Source organism: Thermobia domestica, chromosome 6, assembly GCF_964235325.1.
Source record: "Thermobia domestica chromosome 6, izTheDome1.hap1.1, whole genome shotgun sequence".
Classification (NCBI taxonomy): domain Eukaryota; kingdom Metazoa; phylum Arthropoda; class Insecta; order Zygentoma; family Lepismatidae; genus Thermobia; species Thermobia domestica.
This window is the reverse complement of record NC_137459.1, coordinates 144,969,027-144,985,738: the sequence shown is the minus strand read 5'-3', so window position 1 is coordinate 144,985,738 and position 16,712 is coordinate 144,969,027. Positions and strand designations below refer to the sequence as shown.

Here is a 16,712-nt window from a genome sequence, read left to right as displayed (position 1 = left end):
ATGTTGCAAATTTGATCGAGATTGGTCTGGCAGTTCAAGAGATTAAGAGTCACAAACATAGTCACTTTCAATTTTATAATATAGATTTTATATATATATATATATATATATATATATATATATATATATATATATATATATATATATATATACACACCTCTCCTTCCCCTCAGTTCAAACAAAGACATTTTAGGCATAGGGTTATTTTTACGTAATATTCATATCCTACTTCGTACTGTGAATAATTCCTCTGCTATAGCTGCTAATTTTCTTTAACATTTCAACAAATACTTGATTGGCAACAATGGTGAACGTTGCTGCAGGGAGTTTGAATTGCTCTAGTTCCTGCTTGGAACACACGCGTAGATGGCACTGCGTCGGAATACACACCGATCGAGAAACGAAATTTTTCAGTCTGAACACACACTTTACACACAACCGGCTGTATCCGTATAAACGAGCGGAGTCAGAAGAACTCTCGGGGGGACCCCTATAAGGGTTCTGAACGCGTTAAAAGTAAAAAAAAAAAAAACATTTCGAGCAACCACTAAAAAATGCTCGCTTTGCAAAAATTGCTCAGAGTGCTGCTGTGTAGACCGATCGACCTACAAAGATAGTCGGGTTCACCAACGCGCACACACACACACACACACACACATATATATATATATATATATATATATATATATATATATATATATATATATATATATACTAGCAGCGTTCACCCCGCTTCGCTGCGGTCACCCCGGAACGCAATAAACTTTGTTACTTAGATAATTTTTACTTTTTCGCTTTCAAGTGATATGATAAAAACCATAGTAGATTGCAGTAAATGTTAACATTATATCGCCTGTCATTTATGTTAACCCGCCGAGTGACACGGTCATGCGGGTTGCATATAAATACGTTTATTTTTACCTATGATGAACTAACAAAGGATTTGTACGTTATGGACCCTTGAATGGTCAATTATCTCAAGACACTGGTAATTGAAAATTAAAGTGATATGATAAAAACCATCTAGGGTCCAAATCCTAATAACCCCCCAAAAATGAAAGAAATTGGTTCAGCCGTATTAGCGTGATGAGGTAACAAAGGATTTGTGCGTTCTCTTTTATATATGACTAGCAGCGTTCACCCCGCTTCGCTGCGGTCACCCCGGAACGCAATAAACTTTGTTACTTAGATAATTTTTACTTTTTCGCTTTCAAATTGCAGTAAATGTTAAAATTATAGCGCCTGTCATTTATGTTAACCCGCCGAGTCACATGGTCATGCGGGTTGCATATAAATACGTTTATTTTTACCTATGATGAACTAATAACAAAGGATTTGTACGTATGGACACTTGAATGGTCAATTATCTCAAGACACTGGTAATTAAAAATTAAAGTGATATGATAAAAACCATCTAGGGTCCAAATCATAATAACCCCCCAAAAATGAAAGAAATTGGTTCAGCCGTATTAGCGTGATGAGTTCACAAAGGATTTGTGCGTTCTCTTTTATATATATAGATATATATATATATATAGATATATATATATATATATATATATATATATATCCTCCTCCCCTTCCCTAAGTTCAACCGTCAAAGTCATATGATAAAAACCATCCCAGGCCTGGACCTCATCTACGCTAAAAATTTGGTTGTGATCGGTCGGATGGTTCAAGAGTGATGGTCTCAAAAACATTCAAACAAATTAATTAATTTTAATTTTTTTAATTTTTTTTTCTTTTATTACATATATATATCTTCCATATCACCCTGCTCTATGTTGCACGTCGAAATAAAACGATAAAAATCGTCTCAGGCCCGAACTTCATCTATGTTGAAAATTTGATCGAGATCGGTTGGGTGATTCAGGAGTTTTTAATGAAATGAAATGAACTGAAATCTATTAGTTTTATGTCCCACGGTTATGCTTGCTAGGCTAAAGGAGACGGTGGTGATGAGAAATGAATGAATTGGTGGAATGAAGAAAGTGGGAAGAAATGGGAAAACGCCAAGGAAACCTACCACACAGTGTTTGTCAACCATAAAGTTCACTTGGCGCGAGTTGGGATCGAAACAGGGACAGCATGCACCAGTGGTGAACGCTCTATCATTGAGCCACCGCATCCCTTCAAGAGTTTTTAAGTTTATATATATATACTAGGTTTGTTATTATGATGATTACAAATCCAGTGCTCTTGAGGTACAGTATTGTGTACACCCTTGGAAAATGAGTTGAATTGATTTTGAGTTTAACGTCCCTTTCAGCAGCAGGCTATATGAGACGGGACCTACTGATTAACGTGGAATCCGAACCACATGAGCTCCCACCGGGAATCGAACGCGGGTCTCCCACGCCAAAGCCCTGGGAATTAATGCAACTATCAACTAATACTCGCATGTCAGTACTTTGGATGTAATATATTAGGTAAGTGGGTTTGATTTATCACTTGATTAAGGTGAGAAATGACTGCTGATTGGAAACGGCACGTTCATAGCGTCAAAGGCAAATTGCTTCATCTACTCGCTGCAAACTACCTAAATTATGCCAAATGTACACATCCGTACGTTCTAGAAAACCTTAAGTCTAAAATTCCAGAGGAAGATTATGGAAAGTTTGATGTTCGAGGCTATTTTACGATCAGAGGAACTGAAATATTGTAGAATGGAGTCTCGAGGGATATTGTAAACAAGGAATTAGAATATATATTTCTAAATGAGTTGAGATTTCCATGTACTCCCATGCGCAAAAAAAAAAAAAAAAAAAAATGCGCGTATACTGTAACTCACGATTTTTCTCAATTATTTCATTTTCCTTATGTTTATGGGTAAAATTCAGTTATTAGTATGTGGAGATGATAGAAAGCAATCCATCTAAGGAGATATTTCCAAAAAATATAATAAAATAATAAAAATATAAGCAAATAACAAAATTATGTTCGGTTTTGTGTATACTGGCAATAATGTTTTCGAGGGAATTTTTGGAGTAGCACAGCACGATTGTAGAGGGAATTACAGAATTGGTAACAGAACAGGGGGACAGTTGAATCAAGGAACAGGAAAGTGGAGTAAAATATTGCATTTATTGGCTTAAATCTAGGGTGTAAATTGTCTGCCAAATAAAAATTAGCTTCTGTAACCAAGATGTTGTACGGAAATATATAAACAAAGAGAAAAACTGTTGTCTTAAGTTTGGAAGTGACATGCTCTATAGCCATGAGCATTTATTTCTTAAGAAAAAGATAAGCAACAAAAGAAAGTCTGTGTGGTCAAGTAGGTAGAGTGACGGCTTAGTAATTCTTATACTGTTTTGACCCCAGATCGAATCCCATCCGATCCTGTTCAATTTTTTTTCTTTACAAAACATTGTAGAAAGTGTATAATTTTTATGTTAATAAGAACCGAAACAATATAATAATGAAATAACTTTTTGTTTTCCTGATGATGTATTTATTCAGAATTAGCTTACTATTTATTACTAATAGCGATTGTTTATAGTTTATGGTATGGTATGCTTAATCATTCCCTCTCCGTTTTTTTTAACACAGCAGAAGTAACTTCTAACTTCAGCTTACTGCGAGTGTGTCTGTAAAAAACAAAACAAGCGCGACCTGCAGCTTTACACACAGCGTGACGAACACAATCACAGCCATAGCTCGTTGTCTGTTCTAGTGTTTCTGTGTTCCTTTTTAGAGTATTGACTCTCTCTCTCTCCCCCCCCCTTTTGTTTCATATCAACAAGTGCAACAAATGGAAGTCTGTGTAAAAAAAATCAAGAATGCTTTCTTTAAACGAAACTAAATTTTACAGCTCGCTTTGTGAATAACACGAATGCTTCCGACGAATTATACAGTAGCGTGAAAAACTGATAATAAAATGATCTAACGTGCATAAGCTTCTTTTTCTAGCGTGACAACACATTAAACATAACAAATTAAATTTTTGGGATTACAAATTATCACATTACGTGTCGGTGTAGGCCTATTCGTTTTCACATTCGAGCGACGAAAGAAGAAAGTGTGGTTACAGTTATAAAAACCGAATACCAGATTTCAATGAATTCAGGTTACATGGCTCCTACATATCGAAAAAATGATTTTTCGATGTCTGTCCATCTATTCGTCTCTCGGTTCGTCACGCTTTTACACGCACTCAAATAGAGGCCATACTGTTCAACGTATCTGGACCGAATTCTAGACATAACGTTTTAATAACATACTATCTTTCGAATTTTATGTCCTTCGACATCTAAAAGTAAGGGTAATTTACTGAAGGATTAAAATTTAAAACAATTCAATTTTCTCAAGTAAAAAAAGCTGTGACGATTTTATTTACTTTTTATAAATATATATTTTATTAACGAATCTCCACCGCATATGAATAATTTTTCTGAAAAAATATATATGGTGTAATTTACTGTATGGTATGCGTTCATTTTGCAGAATTTTCTCAACCACGTTTCATAAATAAACGTATCATTAATAACCTAACAAACAACTCGTTCGAAGGAGTAGCTTAATCTTAGGGTGAGCTTTACCCCGATAGTTTTCCCATTAACGCCTCAGGCAATTTTGTTCATATTTCGTAAAGAAATGTTTCATTAATAAACTAACATACAGCATAAATCGTTTATTCCGATAACATACAGAAGAAGTGGTTTTCTCAAGGGTTGAATTTTTTTGGACAATTTTCTCAGTAATAACAGACAAATTTGTTCTAATTTCAGTAAAATATTTTCTGTAATAATCTTACAATATGGTATAACTCGCTTGTTCCGAAAAGAAAAATACAAAAGAGATACTTTGACAGTGATTTTTTTCCCGACGATTTGCTTAAAAATTACTCGATATACTGTCAAAATTACAGATAGAAGAGTTTACCTTTGGGGGTAAGCTTTTCCCGATGACCTTCCTAAAAAAACACTCAGGAGATGTTTGTTTTTCATATTTTATAAATACATGTGACATAAATAACCTAGCTATATGGTATAATTCTCTCATCCGGAAAAACTAGAAATGGTATATTACTTTTGACAGTAAGTTTTACCCTGCGATTTTCTCAAGAACGACTCAGGCGATTGTGTTCGTATTTCATAAATAAATGTTTTACGAAAACACTAACAATATAGCATAGCTCGTTTGTCCTGAAAAGATCCACAAGGGATAATTTATTCTTGGGGGTGACTTTTTTCATGATTTTCTCAGAAATTACTCAGACGCTTTTGCTTATAGTTCACATACAATTATATCCTTAATAATTCTAATATATGGATCAAGTTGTTTCTAACGAAAATATGACCAATGGGTACTTTACTTTTGGGCCTGACGTTTCTTCTAGCAAAGTTTTCCAAAACATTATTTTATTCGCAATTTCCCAAATAAATGTTTCAATAATAGTTACAGCCTAACATAAGTCAGTGTAAAAAATTCGAGCGAGAAAGTACAGTGCGTTTGCTCCGTATCCTTTCTTAAATATATTTTTTAATGTTACACCTAATCACAATTTTCCGAACAAAATCGAAACTTCTTTTTAAATGTGCCTTGTTGTGGTCAAATGGTTCAAGTGCATTGGTTCTGGATTTGATTTCCAGTGAGAGCTAGTATATTTTCATCCAAGAGATGTGACACGTCGGTGCAAAGAAAAAAGTGTTTAAATAAGCCTAACCAAGCTAATCAACAAAAGAAATAATACAATGTTACGAAATTATCGTAGAAATGTTGTTAATATTAGGTAGGTGCGACTGAAATGTCCAAACGATTATTGTCAATTCCAAAGGCCTTTGTTTTCGTCCGGCGGGAGCTCATGTGGTTCGGATTCTACGTTAATCAGTAGGTCCACGTCTCATATAGCCTCGCTGCTAAAAGGGACGTTAAACTCAAAATCACATCACACATCTTTGTTTTCGCCTTTGTTTTAAATGGCTCTGTTCATGAGCTCCTTAGTGGCTAAGCGGTTAGCGTACGGGCCTTTGGCGTGGAAGACCCGGCGAGAGCTCACGTGCTTCGGAGTCCACGTTAATCAGTAGGCCGACGTCTCATATAGCTTCATTGCTGAGCGAGACGTTAAACTCAAACTCAATGTCTTTGTTCATAAATGTCTTTGTGTATGGTTTTGCATATACGTGGCATGGACAATAAATTTTGATTTCTACGCCATATGTATCTAATTACATACACAGCTATAGAACGAACACAACAAACTTGGAATATCTACATTGTTTGCGTATGGAAAATAATCACGCTCTACTGCACAGGAGAGCCGTGTGTATGGAATTCCATACACATGGCAATCAACGTAATAAGAAATGTATAATAATAAGAATTATTAATAATAATAATAATAATAATAATAATAATAATAATAATAAACAGAAAACGATACGATCACTTACATAATTTATAAATATAAGTTAACATTTAATAAGCATATAACTGCAATGGAATTAAGTTGTTTCTCTCTCTCCCTGAACGCAACAGCCCTTATTGTGCTAAGGCGTAGAAGGGAACTTGTGGCACTCACGATTTGGGGCGGTGTGTGGTCACAACTTCGGATCCCTTTGTTGTTAGTCCTAGCTTTCTAGACGGATGCAGTTATTCCTGGTAGAATATACAAGCAAATAGATTTTGTATTACTATTAAAGTAAATAATTATACTCATTCCCTCAATGTGATACTTGTGGTTGCTTAACCGTATACAGACAGCTGATCCATGGAAGAATCGTTGATAATAATAATAATAATAATAATAATAATAATAATAATAAATAACAGAAGCTCGACAAATATTCTTGCAAATAATAGGAAAAAGTTTGAGTCACACAGTTCACTTTGCTGGACACACCAGTGTGCCGCGTTATACCGATTGTGGCACACTGGAATATAGGGTGTTTTTTTTTTTTTTCAACTATTCCAACTGCTTCAATTGAAATGGATCTATAATAATAAGAGAGTGAATTTAGTCTTCTTACCCTTCGATTTAGAAATAAGGTTCGCGAGAATTTCATAAAAGAATAATATTCTCAGAATTGTATATAGTAGTTTGTTTTATTCGAAATTACATACTTCCTGCAACTGTTTTTTGATTGAAATGATTTGAAATAAAATCTTTACGTTTTACGTCCCACGATTATGCCGGATAGGCTAAAGGAGACAGTGATGATAAGAAATGAATGAAATGATCGAGTGAAGAAAGTGGGATAAAACGGGAGAACCTAGAGAAAACCCACGCACAGTGTTTGTCCAGCACAAGGTTCACTTGGCGCGAGCATAGATCGAACCAAGGACTCGATGCACCAGAGGTGAACGCTCTACCACTGAAACACCGTGGGCTCTGAAATTACTTAAAGGAGAAAGGGACTACTTTATGAAAACTTGATGACGAACACATTTGTTAAAAAAAATACCAGCTTTTCGTGAAATATTGCTTATATACAGGGGCGGATTAAGGCTTTTGGGGACCTAGAACCGACTGTTTTAAGGGGGCCCTATGTTAAGAATAGTTCCAGTGCATAAATTTTCTTTTCTGCCTTCCACAGCCTCATAGGCATATGGAACTACCGAGAACTATGCTGTAATATTTGAATGTGCTCCAAGTTTAGAATAATTAGTTTAGTTAAATTCATTATTAACAATTAAATAATTGCATTCATTATTAACAGATAAATGCTGCTGATAGAAAGACTTAAATCTAGCGATACCGCGAGCGTAACGAGCGGGGGAAAAATAGCATCGGTCTGAAACCTATAATATAATAAGTTGATTACTATATTTTAGTATTAAACAGAGGGATTTTAAAGGGCCCCCTGAGCTTGGGGCCCCGAAGCCTGGGCTCCATTGGCTCCGCCCTTAATCCGCTAATGCCTATAGATTATAAATTAAAGGGGACGGGCCGGGTCCGTTCTAAAAATTCCGGCCCGTGCAGACCTCTAGCCCCTGTGTATATGCTATCTTTGAAAATACAGTAGAGTTTCGCTTATCCGACATGAAACAGACAGGCAGAACGCCGGATAATATGGATGTATTAAGGAAAGAACTATTAAAAGTCAAACTATGATATAATTTTACATATTACGCATCTAATTATCATGTTTTGCAAGAAACAAATACAATGCATTGACTCAGTGACGTATCCAGCGTGAGATCCTGGAAGCTGTCCCTTACCAAACCTCAAGCACTTTTTAATAAACCTACTTTTTCCCTTTCGGGGTTCTTTTATGTCAGATTACTTTGAGTCAGTGTCCAAACTGTGGACAATGCGTTGTTGTTATAATTCTAACAAGTAACACTTCCCAAGTTTAACACTCCGATTTTGATAAACTTTGGCAGGTAGATACTACACATAAAATAAACAAATAAGTGCTTCTTTATCTTTTGCTGAAAAACGGTTTTAGGGGGCAAAAGCCCTCACCCAAAATTTTGAAAGTTGACGCCCGAAAGGCAAAAACAAGTGGACCAAAGTGAACGAAATTGTGAACAGATATTGCGGACATAAAATTAGGAAATACGTGTTTTGTATTTTCCTGGAAAAAACGGTTAGGTGGAGCACAGACCCCTCCAAACCTTTGATCATGAAATATCAAAAGTGCTAATAACAGTATGCCAGAAGTGCCTAAATTTACACGAAGAACTGGAACAAAACTTTGTGTTAGTACAATAAGCAAAAAATAAACAAATACGGCTTTTTTATTTCCTGCGAAAAAACGATTTTAGGGGGCAAAAGGTCCCACCCAGAATTTTGAAATTGGACGCAAGAAAGGCAAGAAGAAATGGACCGAACTGAATGAAATTGTTCACAAATGTTGTAGAGGTAAGATGAGGGAATACGTGCTTCGTATTTTCCTGAAAAGAAAAAAAAAAAAACTGTTGAGTGGACCGAGGCGTTGAGTGTCGGAAGGAGAGAACCGAAGCGAATGAAATTGTCTGTAGATATTGGATATGAAAAATAAAGCCTCTCGTGTTTCACAAGCGTCTCCATCAGATTTCTTCAAATTTGGCAGATCAACAACAAGCACAAACAGTTAGCGTATTTTGTAGTATATCACGAGGCAACTTTAACCCTTATAATGTTTTTCCGCATAAACAAAAACACGTGCTGATTAATTTCCTGTTTGTTGTTGATGTGCCAAAATTGATAAGGACATCTTAAAAACACGAAAGTCCTTATTTTACATACAGTCTATACAATATCTACAAACAATTTCATTTCCTTCGGTCCATTCCTTCCTGCACTTTTACGGTAATATTTACTTTTTTTTTTTTTTTTTTTTGGAGGGGCTCTAGGCCCCAACACTGTTTTGTCGTACAAATTAAAACGCATTTCATTCATTGTTTTGCAAATTGTCCCTATACGAAGTTTCGTTGCAATTCTCCATACTCTTTAGGAACTTCTGACGTATACTTATTTGCACTTTTAATATTTCGTAATCAACAGTTTAGAAGGTCCGTTCCCCACTCAACCGCTTTTTTTCCAGGAAAATACGAAACACAATTACCTCAATTGACGTCTAGAATATCTATGCACGATTTCAAAATTTTGGGTGGAGAATTCTGCCCCCTAAAACCATTTTTTCGCAGAAAATAAACCCGTATTCGTTTGTTTTTTGCGTATTGCCCCTACACAATGTGTCGTTCAAATTCTTCATGTCCTTTAAGCACTTCTGACATACTATTATTAGCACTTTTGATATTTCACGATCAAAGTTTTGGAGGGGTCTGTTTTTTTTTTTTTTTTTTTTTTTTTTTAAGGAAAATACGGAACCCGTATTCCCTCATTTTTCGTCTGCAATATCTTTGCACAATTTCATTCATTTCGGTTCACTTCTTCTTGCCTTTCGGGCGTCAACTTTCAAAACTTTGGATGGGGGCTTTTGTCCCCTAAAACCATTTTTCCGCAGAAAATAAAAAAAAAACGGTATTCGTTTAGTTTTTGCGTATTGTCCATACACAAAGTGTCGTTGGAATTCTTCGTCCTTTAAACACATCAGACATATTGTTACTAGCACTTTTGATATTTCATGATCAAAGGTTTGGAGGGGTCTGTGCCCCACCTAACCGTTTTTCCAGGAAAATACAAAACACGTATTCATTTTACGTCTGCCATATCTGTGCACAATTTCGTTCACTTTGGTCCACTTTTTTTGCCTTTCGGGCGTTAACTTTCAAAATTTTGGGTGAGGGCTTTTGCCCCCTAAAACCGTTTCTCCGCAGAAAATAAAAAAAAACATGTATTCGTTTATTTTATGTGTAGTATCTGCGTGTCAAATTTTATCAAAATCGGAGTGTTACACTTGGGAAGTGTTACTTGTAAGAATATACCGTAATGCCATTGATACCAGGTGGAATTAAAGAATACTTTTAAATGGGATTACAATTTCGTTTCCGTTCTGTTTATAACATTACTGTATTAGAACGATACACTCATTGCCATTTGCTATTTTTGTTATGTGATATACGTAGCAGACAGTTTTCCTTACATGTCTCTAGAAAATATTTTTTTGATTTGTTTGTGTTAGAATGCAGTTTGACCGGTTCATAAATGAAAAGTAAGAAATGTTTAAGAGAAATACAGAACTGTTGCATTATTATTATTATTATTATTATTATTTATTGATATTTTTGAAATATTAGAATTACGTGCTTACGAGCTTTCGTGTCGGCCCCCCTGCGAAAAGTAAAGCTGGATATGTGCCTGCACTGAATGATAGACGTATGAGTCAAGGTATAGACGGGCGTGCTAGGCGATCGAGTCCGGAGCATCAAAAACAGACTAAGACGACAACTTGCAGTTTTTCTTCCCGATTGATGCTGCTTTTTACCTGCTATGATATGTCGGATAATAATGTGAAATAAACGAAGGTCAAGACCATGGCGTATTGGTGTTTCATGCACCTAGACCTGTAAAATATTTGTGCCGAAAACATCTTTCACCCACTAGCTAAATTTGTGGGTATGATCGCACATCTTGCCTTATAAAGTATAGTCTTATAAAGAATATATATAGCATGCTAAAAACCTAAAGACCAAATTCAATGATTTTCTATAGTTTTCTTTTTTAATAACGGGAAACTTGTTTATTTCATCACGATAAATCACGTTTGATACTAAGATGTCTGTTTCTGTCTATATATATTTTTCATACTTTATTGGAGACAAATTTGTTTTTTTTTTTTTTTTTTTTTTCAAGAAAAGAGGATGATAAAAGAAGCTATATAACCGCACAAACTGAAACCAATGGCTATTACTAATAGTACACTAATTCTAAATAAATACGTCATCAGAGGAAACAAAAAGTTATTTCTTTATTGTATTGTTTCAGTTTTTATTAACATACAAATTATACACTTCTATAATGTTTCGTAAAAAAAAAAGCTTGAACAGGATCGGATGAGATTCGATCTGGGGTCAAAACAGTATAAGAATTACTAAGCCGTCACTCTACTCTCTTGACCACACAGACTTTCTTTTGTTGCTTATCTTTTTCTTAAGAAATAAATGCTCATGGCTATAGAGCATGTCACTTCCAAACTTAAGACAACAGTTTTTCTCTTTGTTTATATATTTCCGTACAACATCTTGGTTACAGAAGCTAATTTATATTTGGCAGACAATTTACACCCTAGATTTAAGCCAATAAATGCAATATTTTACTCCACTTTCCTGTTCCTTGATTCAACTGTCCCCCTGTTCTGTTACCAATTCTGTAATTCCCTCTACAATCGTGCTGTGCTACTCCAAAAATTCCCTCGAAAACATTATTGCCAGTATACACAAAACCGAACATAATTTTGTTATTTGCTTATATTTTTATTATTTTATTATATTTTTTGGAAATATCTCCTTAGATGGATTGCTTTCTATTATCTCCACATACTAATAACTGAATTTTACCCATAAAAATAAGGGAAATGAAATAACTGAGAAAAATCGTGAGTTACAGTATACGCGCAATTTTTTTTTGCGCATGGGAGTACATCAAACATGTAGCCAAAGCGTTAATAACCGCTCCATCTAAATTACCGACTGTTTCTCCAACGTCAACTGAAGCACGTCAACATTCCTTTTCTGTTTACCGTCGGATATGACATTAGCTGGAAAATAATGTGAATGCCTCTAAATGAAGATGGCGCTTTTAAGTGTTAATTTTTTCCTCATCCCACTTTGTTGCCATCCGGTCCCGACGAGCTCTTACACGTAATGCAATATGTTGCAACTACAAGAGAGTCTGCAACACAAGAAGCAGGTGTGAATGCAGAACATCAGGACTCCAATGTTCAAATAAATGCGAACGATACTGCGAAAATTTTCAGAATAGCTTTATTGACTATTGAAATTTAGATAAAGAAGACATTAATGAATTTCTACTTTAATAAAAGAAAAAAGGAAACAGTATCTATTTCTTTCCCTGACAGTTTTAATTATAATTAGATTACATATAACTTTGGCCAGTCTACCGTTATCCCGCCCTTCTGTTCAGTATTTTGTTATTCATTTTATTCTTATATTTGTTTATATGCTGAGTAGTTTTCATGGATATTGATAATTGTAGCCTTTGATGTTCAGACCGCGTTTTATTTGATTTATCCTATGTATGTTTCGAAAAGTTATAAATTTGCCAAGTTTGATCATAATAGATTTCAAATCAAGTTAAACACCATGGAACACTGTTATTGTTCACTTTTGAAAATTATTATAAAGGTTTCTAAATGAAGGTTTTTTAACTGACTATCCGACCGAGCGAGAGAGAGAGAGAAACACACATTTGACATACTCACGCAGAAATGAATAGAATTTCGGTAGAATTATGAACAAAGACAAGGAGAATGTCAAATTTCATCGTAACACCAACCGTAATTTCGATTATGTATTCTTAACCAGTATCGTCATGTATAGATAGCTAGGTCTACATACCACAGTATACCCGCCTGGGAACCAACAACATCTACGATCCTACAATAGTACAACTACATTGGCGTTTGGTGTTTTATTGAAGAACCTAAAACTCCGCAACTATTTGTTGCACATCCACTAGAAAGGTATTAGTGGAAACCAAAAGTAGTGCAGAAGAATTTTTATACCGAGTTTTCTTGCAATATCTGCGATACTGAATCTTGCAGAGTGAGAAAAATGTAATAACAGTATTTTCTTGTAACGTCTGTAGATTGTTTACTGTGGCACCGTATGAAGTATAAATAAGATAATATGTAATTAAATCCAAAGCCTATATATATATTCTTTCATTTAAATCTAATTTTAGCTCCGTGCGACCGACAGTTTGAGTGTATCAGCTATTTCAGTGATATCTTGCGCTTCTTAAACATTGCATGCATTGAATCACCTGGATTTCCATGATTCAGACTGACAGGTATTCGGGACTTCCGATATGTTGTTCAGGGCATCAAATAGAACAAACGTACCGATTTTCAGCATCACACTACTTTTTGCGAGGTTAAAACCTGAAGTGACTGGGCTAATAATCGTGGGACGTTAAACTAAAAAAAATTCCATTGTTGAATAATAATATGAAATACTACAGATTTATATTACTTGCTCAAATCGTATATTTGTTTATTGGTCATGAAAATAGTGTGAAATTCTAACATACGTTATAAGAAAGTGACTTGGTAAGCTTATTAGTTTTAGAAGAGAGAGTATACCCATATTTTCAATAGCGAAGATTTTTTTATGGTTATTACTGGTGAAGAGCTGATGAAATCATGATAAAAATAATTTGAAAACCGAACTGTTTTAAATACCTGTATTTTGTGTTTAGTGTGAAAAGACACAAAAAATTATTTTCTTGAATAAGAATAGTTATTAAATCGAGCAAAGGTATTCTAACAAAAAAAAAAAAAAAAAAAAAATGATATTGTTATCTGCTTTCATTTATGTAACTTACATTTTCCAGCTTTTGAAGATCCAGTTCCTGGAACATCAAAACAGTTAACAACTTCAGATGTGAAAAAGAAAGAAAAGGAGGAAGATGACGATTACGATTTTGAAGATCCAGTTCCCAGAACTTTAAAGCTGGGAACTACAAATCAAGAAGACAGGGAGGAAGAGGAAGAAGAAGATGATAGTATGGAAGATGTATTTGCAAGAAGCTCAAAGATAGGTTCTTCAAAACCGAAAGAGGAAGAAGAAGATGATTTTTTTGAAGAAGCTCGTTTATTAGAGCCTCAGGTGCCTATTCCGAAGGCGGCTTCATCAGGAAAGTGTCATCGCAGAAAGAAATCTAAGCACTCTTCAGACGAGGATGCGAAGGCAGTGGAAAAATTTAATACCAAGGACAAAAATAACCGAAGAAGAAGCTCAGAAAACGGACCTAGTCTAGCACATGGTATGATGTTTCCTGATCGTTAAACTATGTGTTTTTCTAATATGTCATAGGTAACCTTATGAACTAGTAGCTAATTTCTGTAGGCCCTTATTTAGGATTGTGACACCCCTGTGCAGTCATTTATTTTTTGCCCTTTCTTTCTTCAGCTAAGTTTAAGCATTACCATTCATGACTATCAACAATAAGTTGTGGAATTATTTACTCTATTTTAAGCTGTGTTGAAGGGTTTTAACTTAACTAATTGTGAAACACACAAAACAAATAATAATTATGGATTTATAAATTATTCTGAACACAAAAGTATAAGATAAACACACAGAAAATAATCACTACATTTCTTTAAAAAATATCACAGAAACTTACAATTTAGTCAGTCAAACAACTTGGTGGAAAGACTACAAATTTATTAATTATTTTGTGAAAAACAGAATTTTGAGAAATGACTTTCGTATCACTTTTGCGTTTGCGAATGCATTTAACACTTCTTGGAAGTTGAGACTATCTGTGATGTCTTAATTCTCTGGCGACAATTCCGAGATTTACCAGTCGTTCTCAATTGTGCTGTCCGTTGATAGTTTTTAAGCCCCTCTTTAAAACTGAAAATTACTTTCCAGCGGAACAGTTTGTTGCTGGAGTACAGTTTTAAATCTTGAGTGCAGTGTACATATTTAAGTAGATATCGTTAATTTTCTTTGCACCCGACATTCTGAAGAGCAGTGGAAGAGACAGGATAACTTGTCACTATTTTTTTTTTCTTCATATATAGCATATAGCTTTTAAAATAGGTGAATTCTTTACTAAGACTGCTCTCTCTGTCGGAATCGTGAATGCCTCGGAGTTTATCTGCAACATCATAAATCTGAGCAGCATTTAGTTCAGTGAATATTTGAGAGAAATTTAAATCTTAAATTACATTCTTTGCAGACATTCACTCTCTTCAAAAATGATGAAATGATGAAAACAATAAAAATATCAATATCGTACTACCAGCTATATTTTTACGCCCTGTACAGTCACACATGCCAAAATATAGCTCTACATTTCTCATTAATGAAACATTGGTAATTTTTACTATTTTAAGTATCTAGATTTGCTTCGCCATCCAGAAAACTTGATGCATTGGAGGAACTTGGAACTTGATCTGGGTTGATTTACCAAATGATGAAGTTCCCAAGAAGATTAACATCAAGAAGAGCAGTTCACGATAATCATCTCGCAGTTGATGATCCTGCAGTTGGTGTTCACCGAAAGAAATTACTTAATCCCGGACATCACGAATTTATGCTGGAAAATCGTCTGAGAAGACATCCTCATACTTTCCTTGGTCAATGGAGAGCCACTGTTGCTTGAAACGTTTGAACAGAAGAATGCCTGGCGAGCAGATGGGTCCTAAGCATTTTCCAAAGGCAGATGAAAATATAAGTTCTAGGATGTGATGTCGACATCCAAAGTGTAGAGGACTGGCCTTGTAGCTGTTCAAGAATGATACACGCTCTAATGAACGGAGTTCCATTCTTTTACGCTACTGTACACAGCGTGAGCGGTAGCCCTCCCTCTCCCAGAGGATAGCTTTGGAATTTCTAGCAGTTTCTTCTCTGCCATGGTCGATACAAAAATGAGCAGCCTCTCTACCTTATTGCTTCCACTAATATCACTCATTCACTTCCCATCCCAGTGAATTGTCAAAATTATCTTTGGTTTGATTGACTCTTTAATGTGAGTAGCAGCCGATTGCCTGTTGACGCTGACGTCGGATGATTGATCTATTAATGACTAACTCCCGAGGATCTTATCCACAGGCGTAATAAGCCTCGAAAACAATCATCATGGCACATGTGTCACTGAGTCTGTTCCTATCGAGCATTACGGCTAGCTGAGATGATATAACACTTTTGCGCCCTCGCTTTCGAAGTCGAACTTCTTCAACTAGTTTACTGGGGCCTGGAGCTTCCATTGGATCTTCCTCTTCTTCTTCGCTGCTGCTGATTACTAACATTGCTTTCTCGAATAACGCGTGTTTTTCAATTTTGAATCGTTGCTTTCTCCTCTTTAGTGTTTCTTCACTTTCTCCTCTGTTTGAAGTAGCACCTTGTCGACTCCCCCAATGCAGCTAGGACATCCCTTCTGTCGCTGAAGTCGTAGGAACATCTTGTCTTCCTCATCATCCATCACATCTACGGCATTTGAATGTGCGATGTCAAAAAGTTCCTCATTCAATTCTGACAATATGTTTTCATTGGCTTCTTGAGTCTGGGTCCAACGGTTCTTATGTTTCTTAAGCCCTTTCCACTGGAAGAAAAGATGTTCAAGCTTCTTTTTTGAATCTTGATGATATTTGACAGGGATCCTAGAACGGGACCAGAAGTCTTCAACTCGT

General features: G+C 35.4%; 1 protein-coding gene across 2 annotated transcripts in view; it reads left to right on the top strand.

The window, feature by feature from the left end:
• Positions 1 to 16,712, top strand: part of LOC145688244 (dynamin-1-like protein) — a 249,717-nt gene that overhangs the window by 176,177 nt on the left and 56,828 nt on the right. For both annotated transcript variants that reach the window (XM_081762179.1, XM_081762180.1), the window contains exon 10: positions 13,904 to 14,335. In XM_081762179.1, coding sequence (XP_081618305.1) covers positions 13,904 to 14,335 — 432 coding nt within the window. The remainder of the gene's footprint in view (positions 1 to 13,903; positions 14,336 to 16,712) is intronic.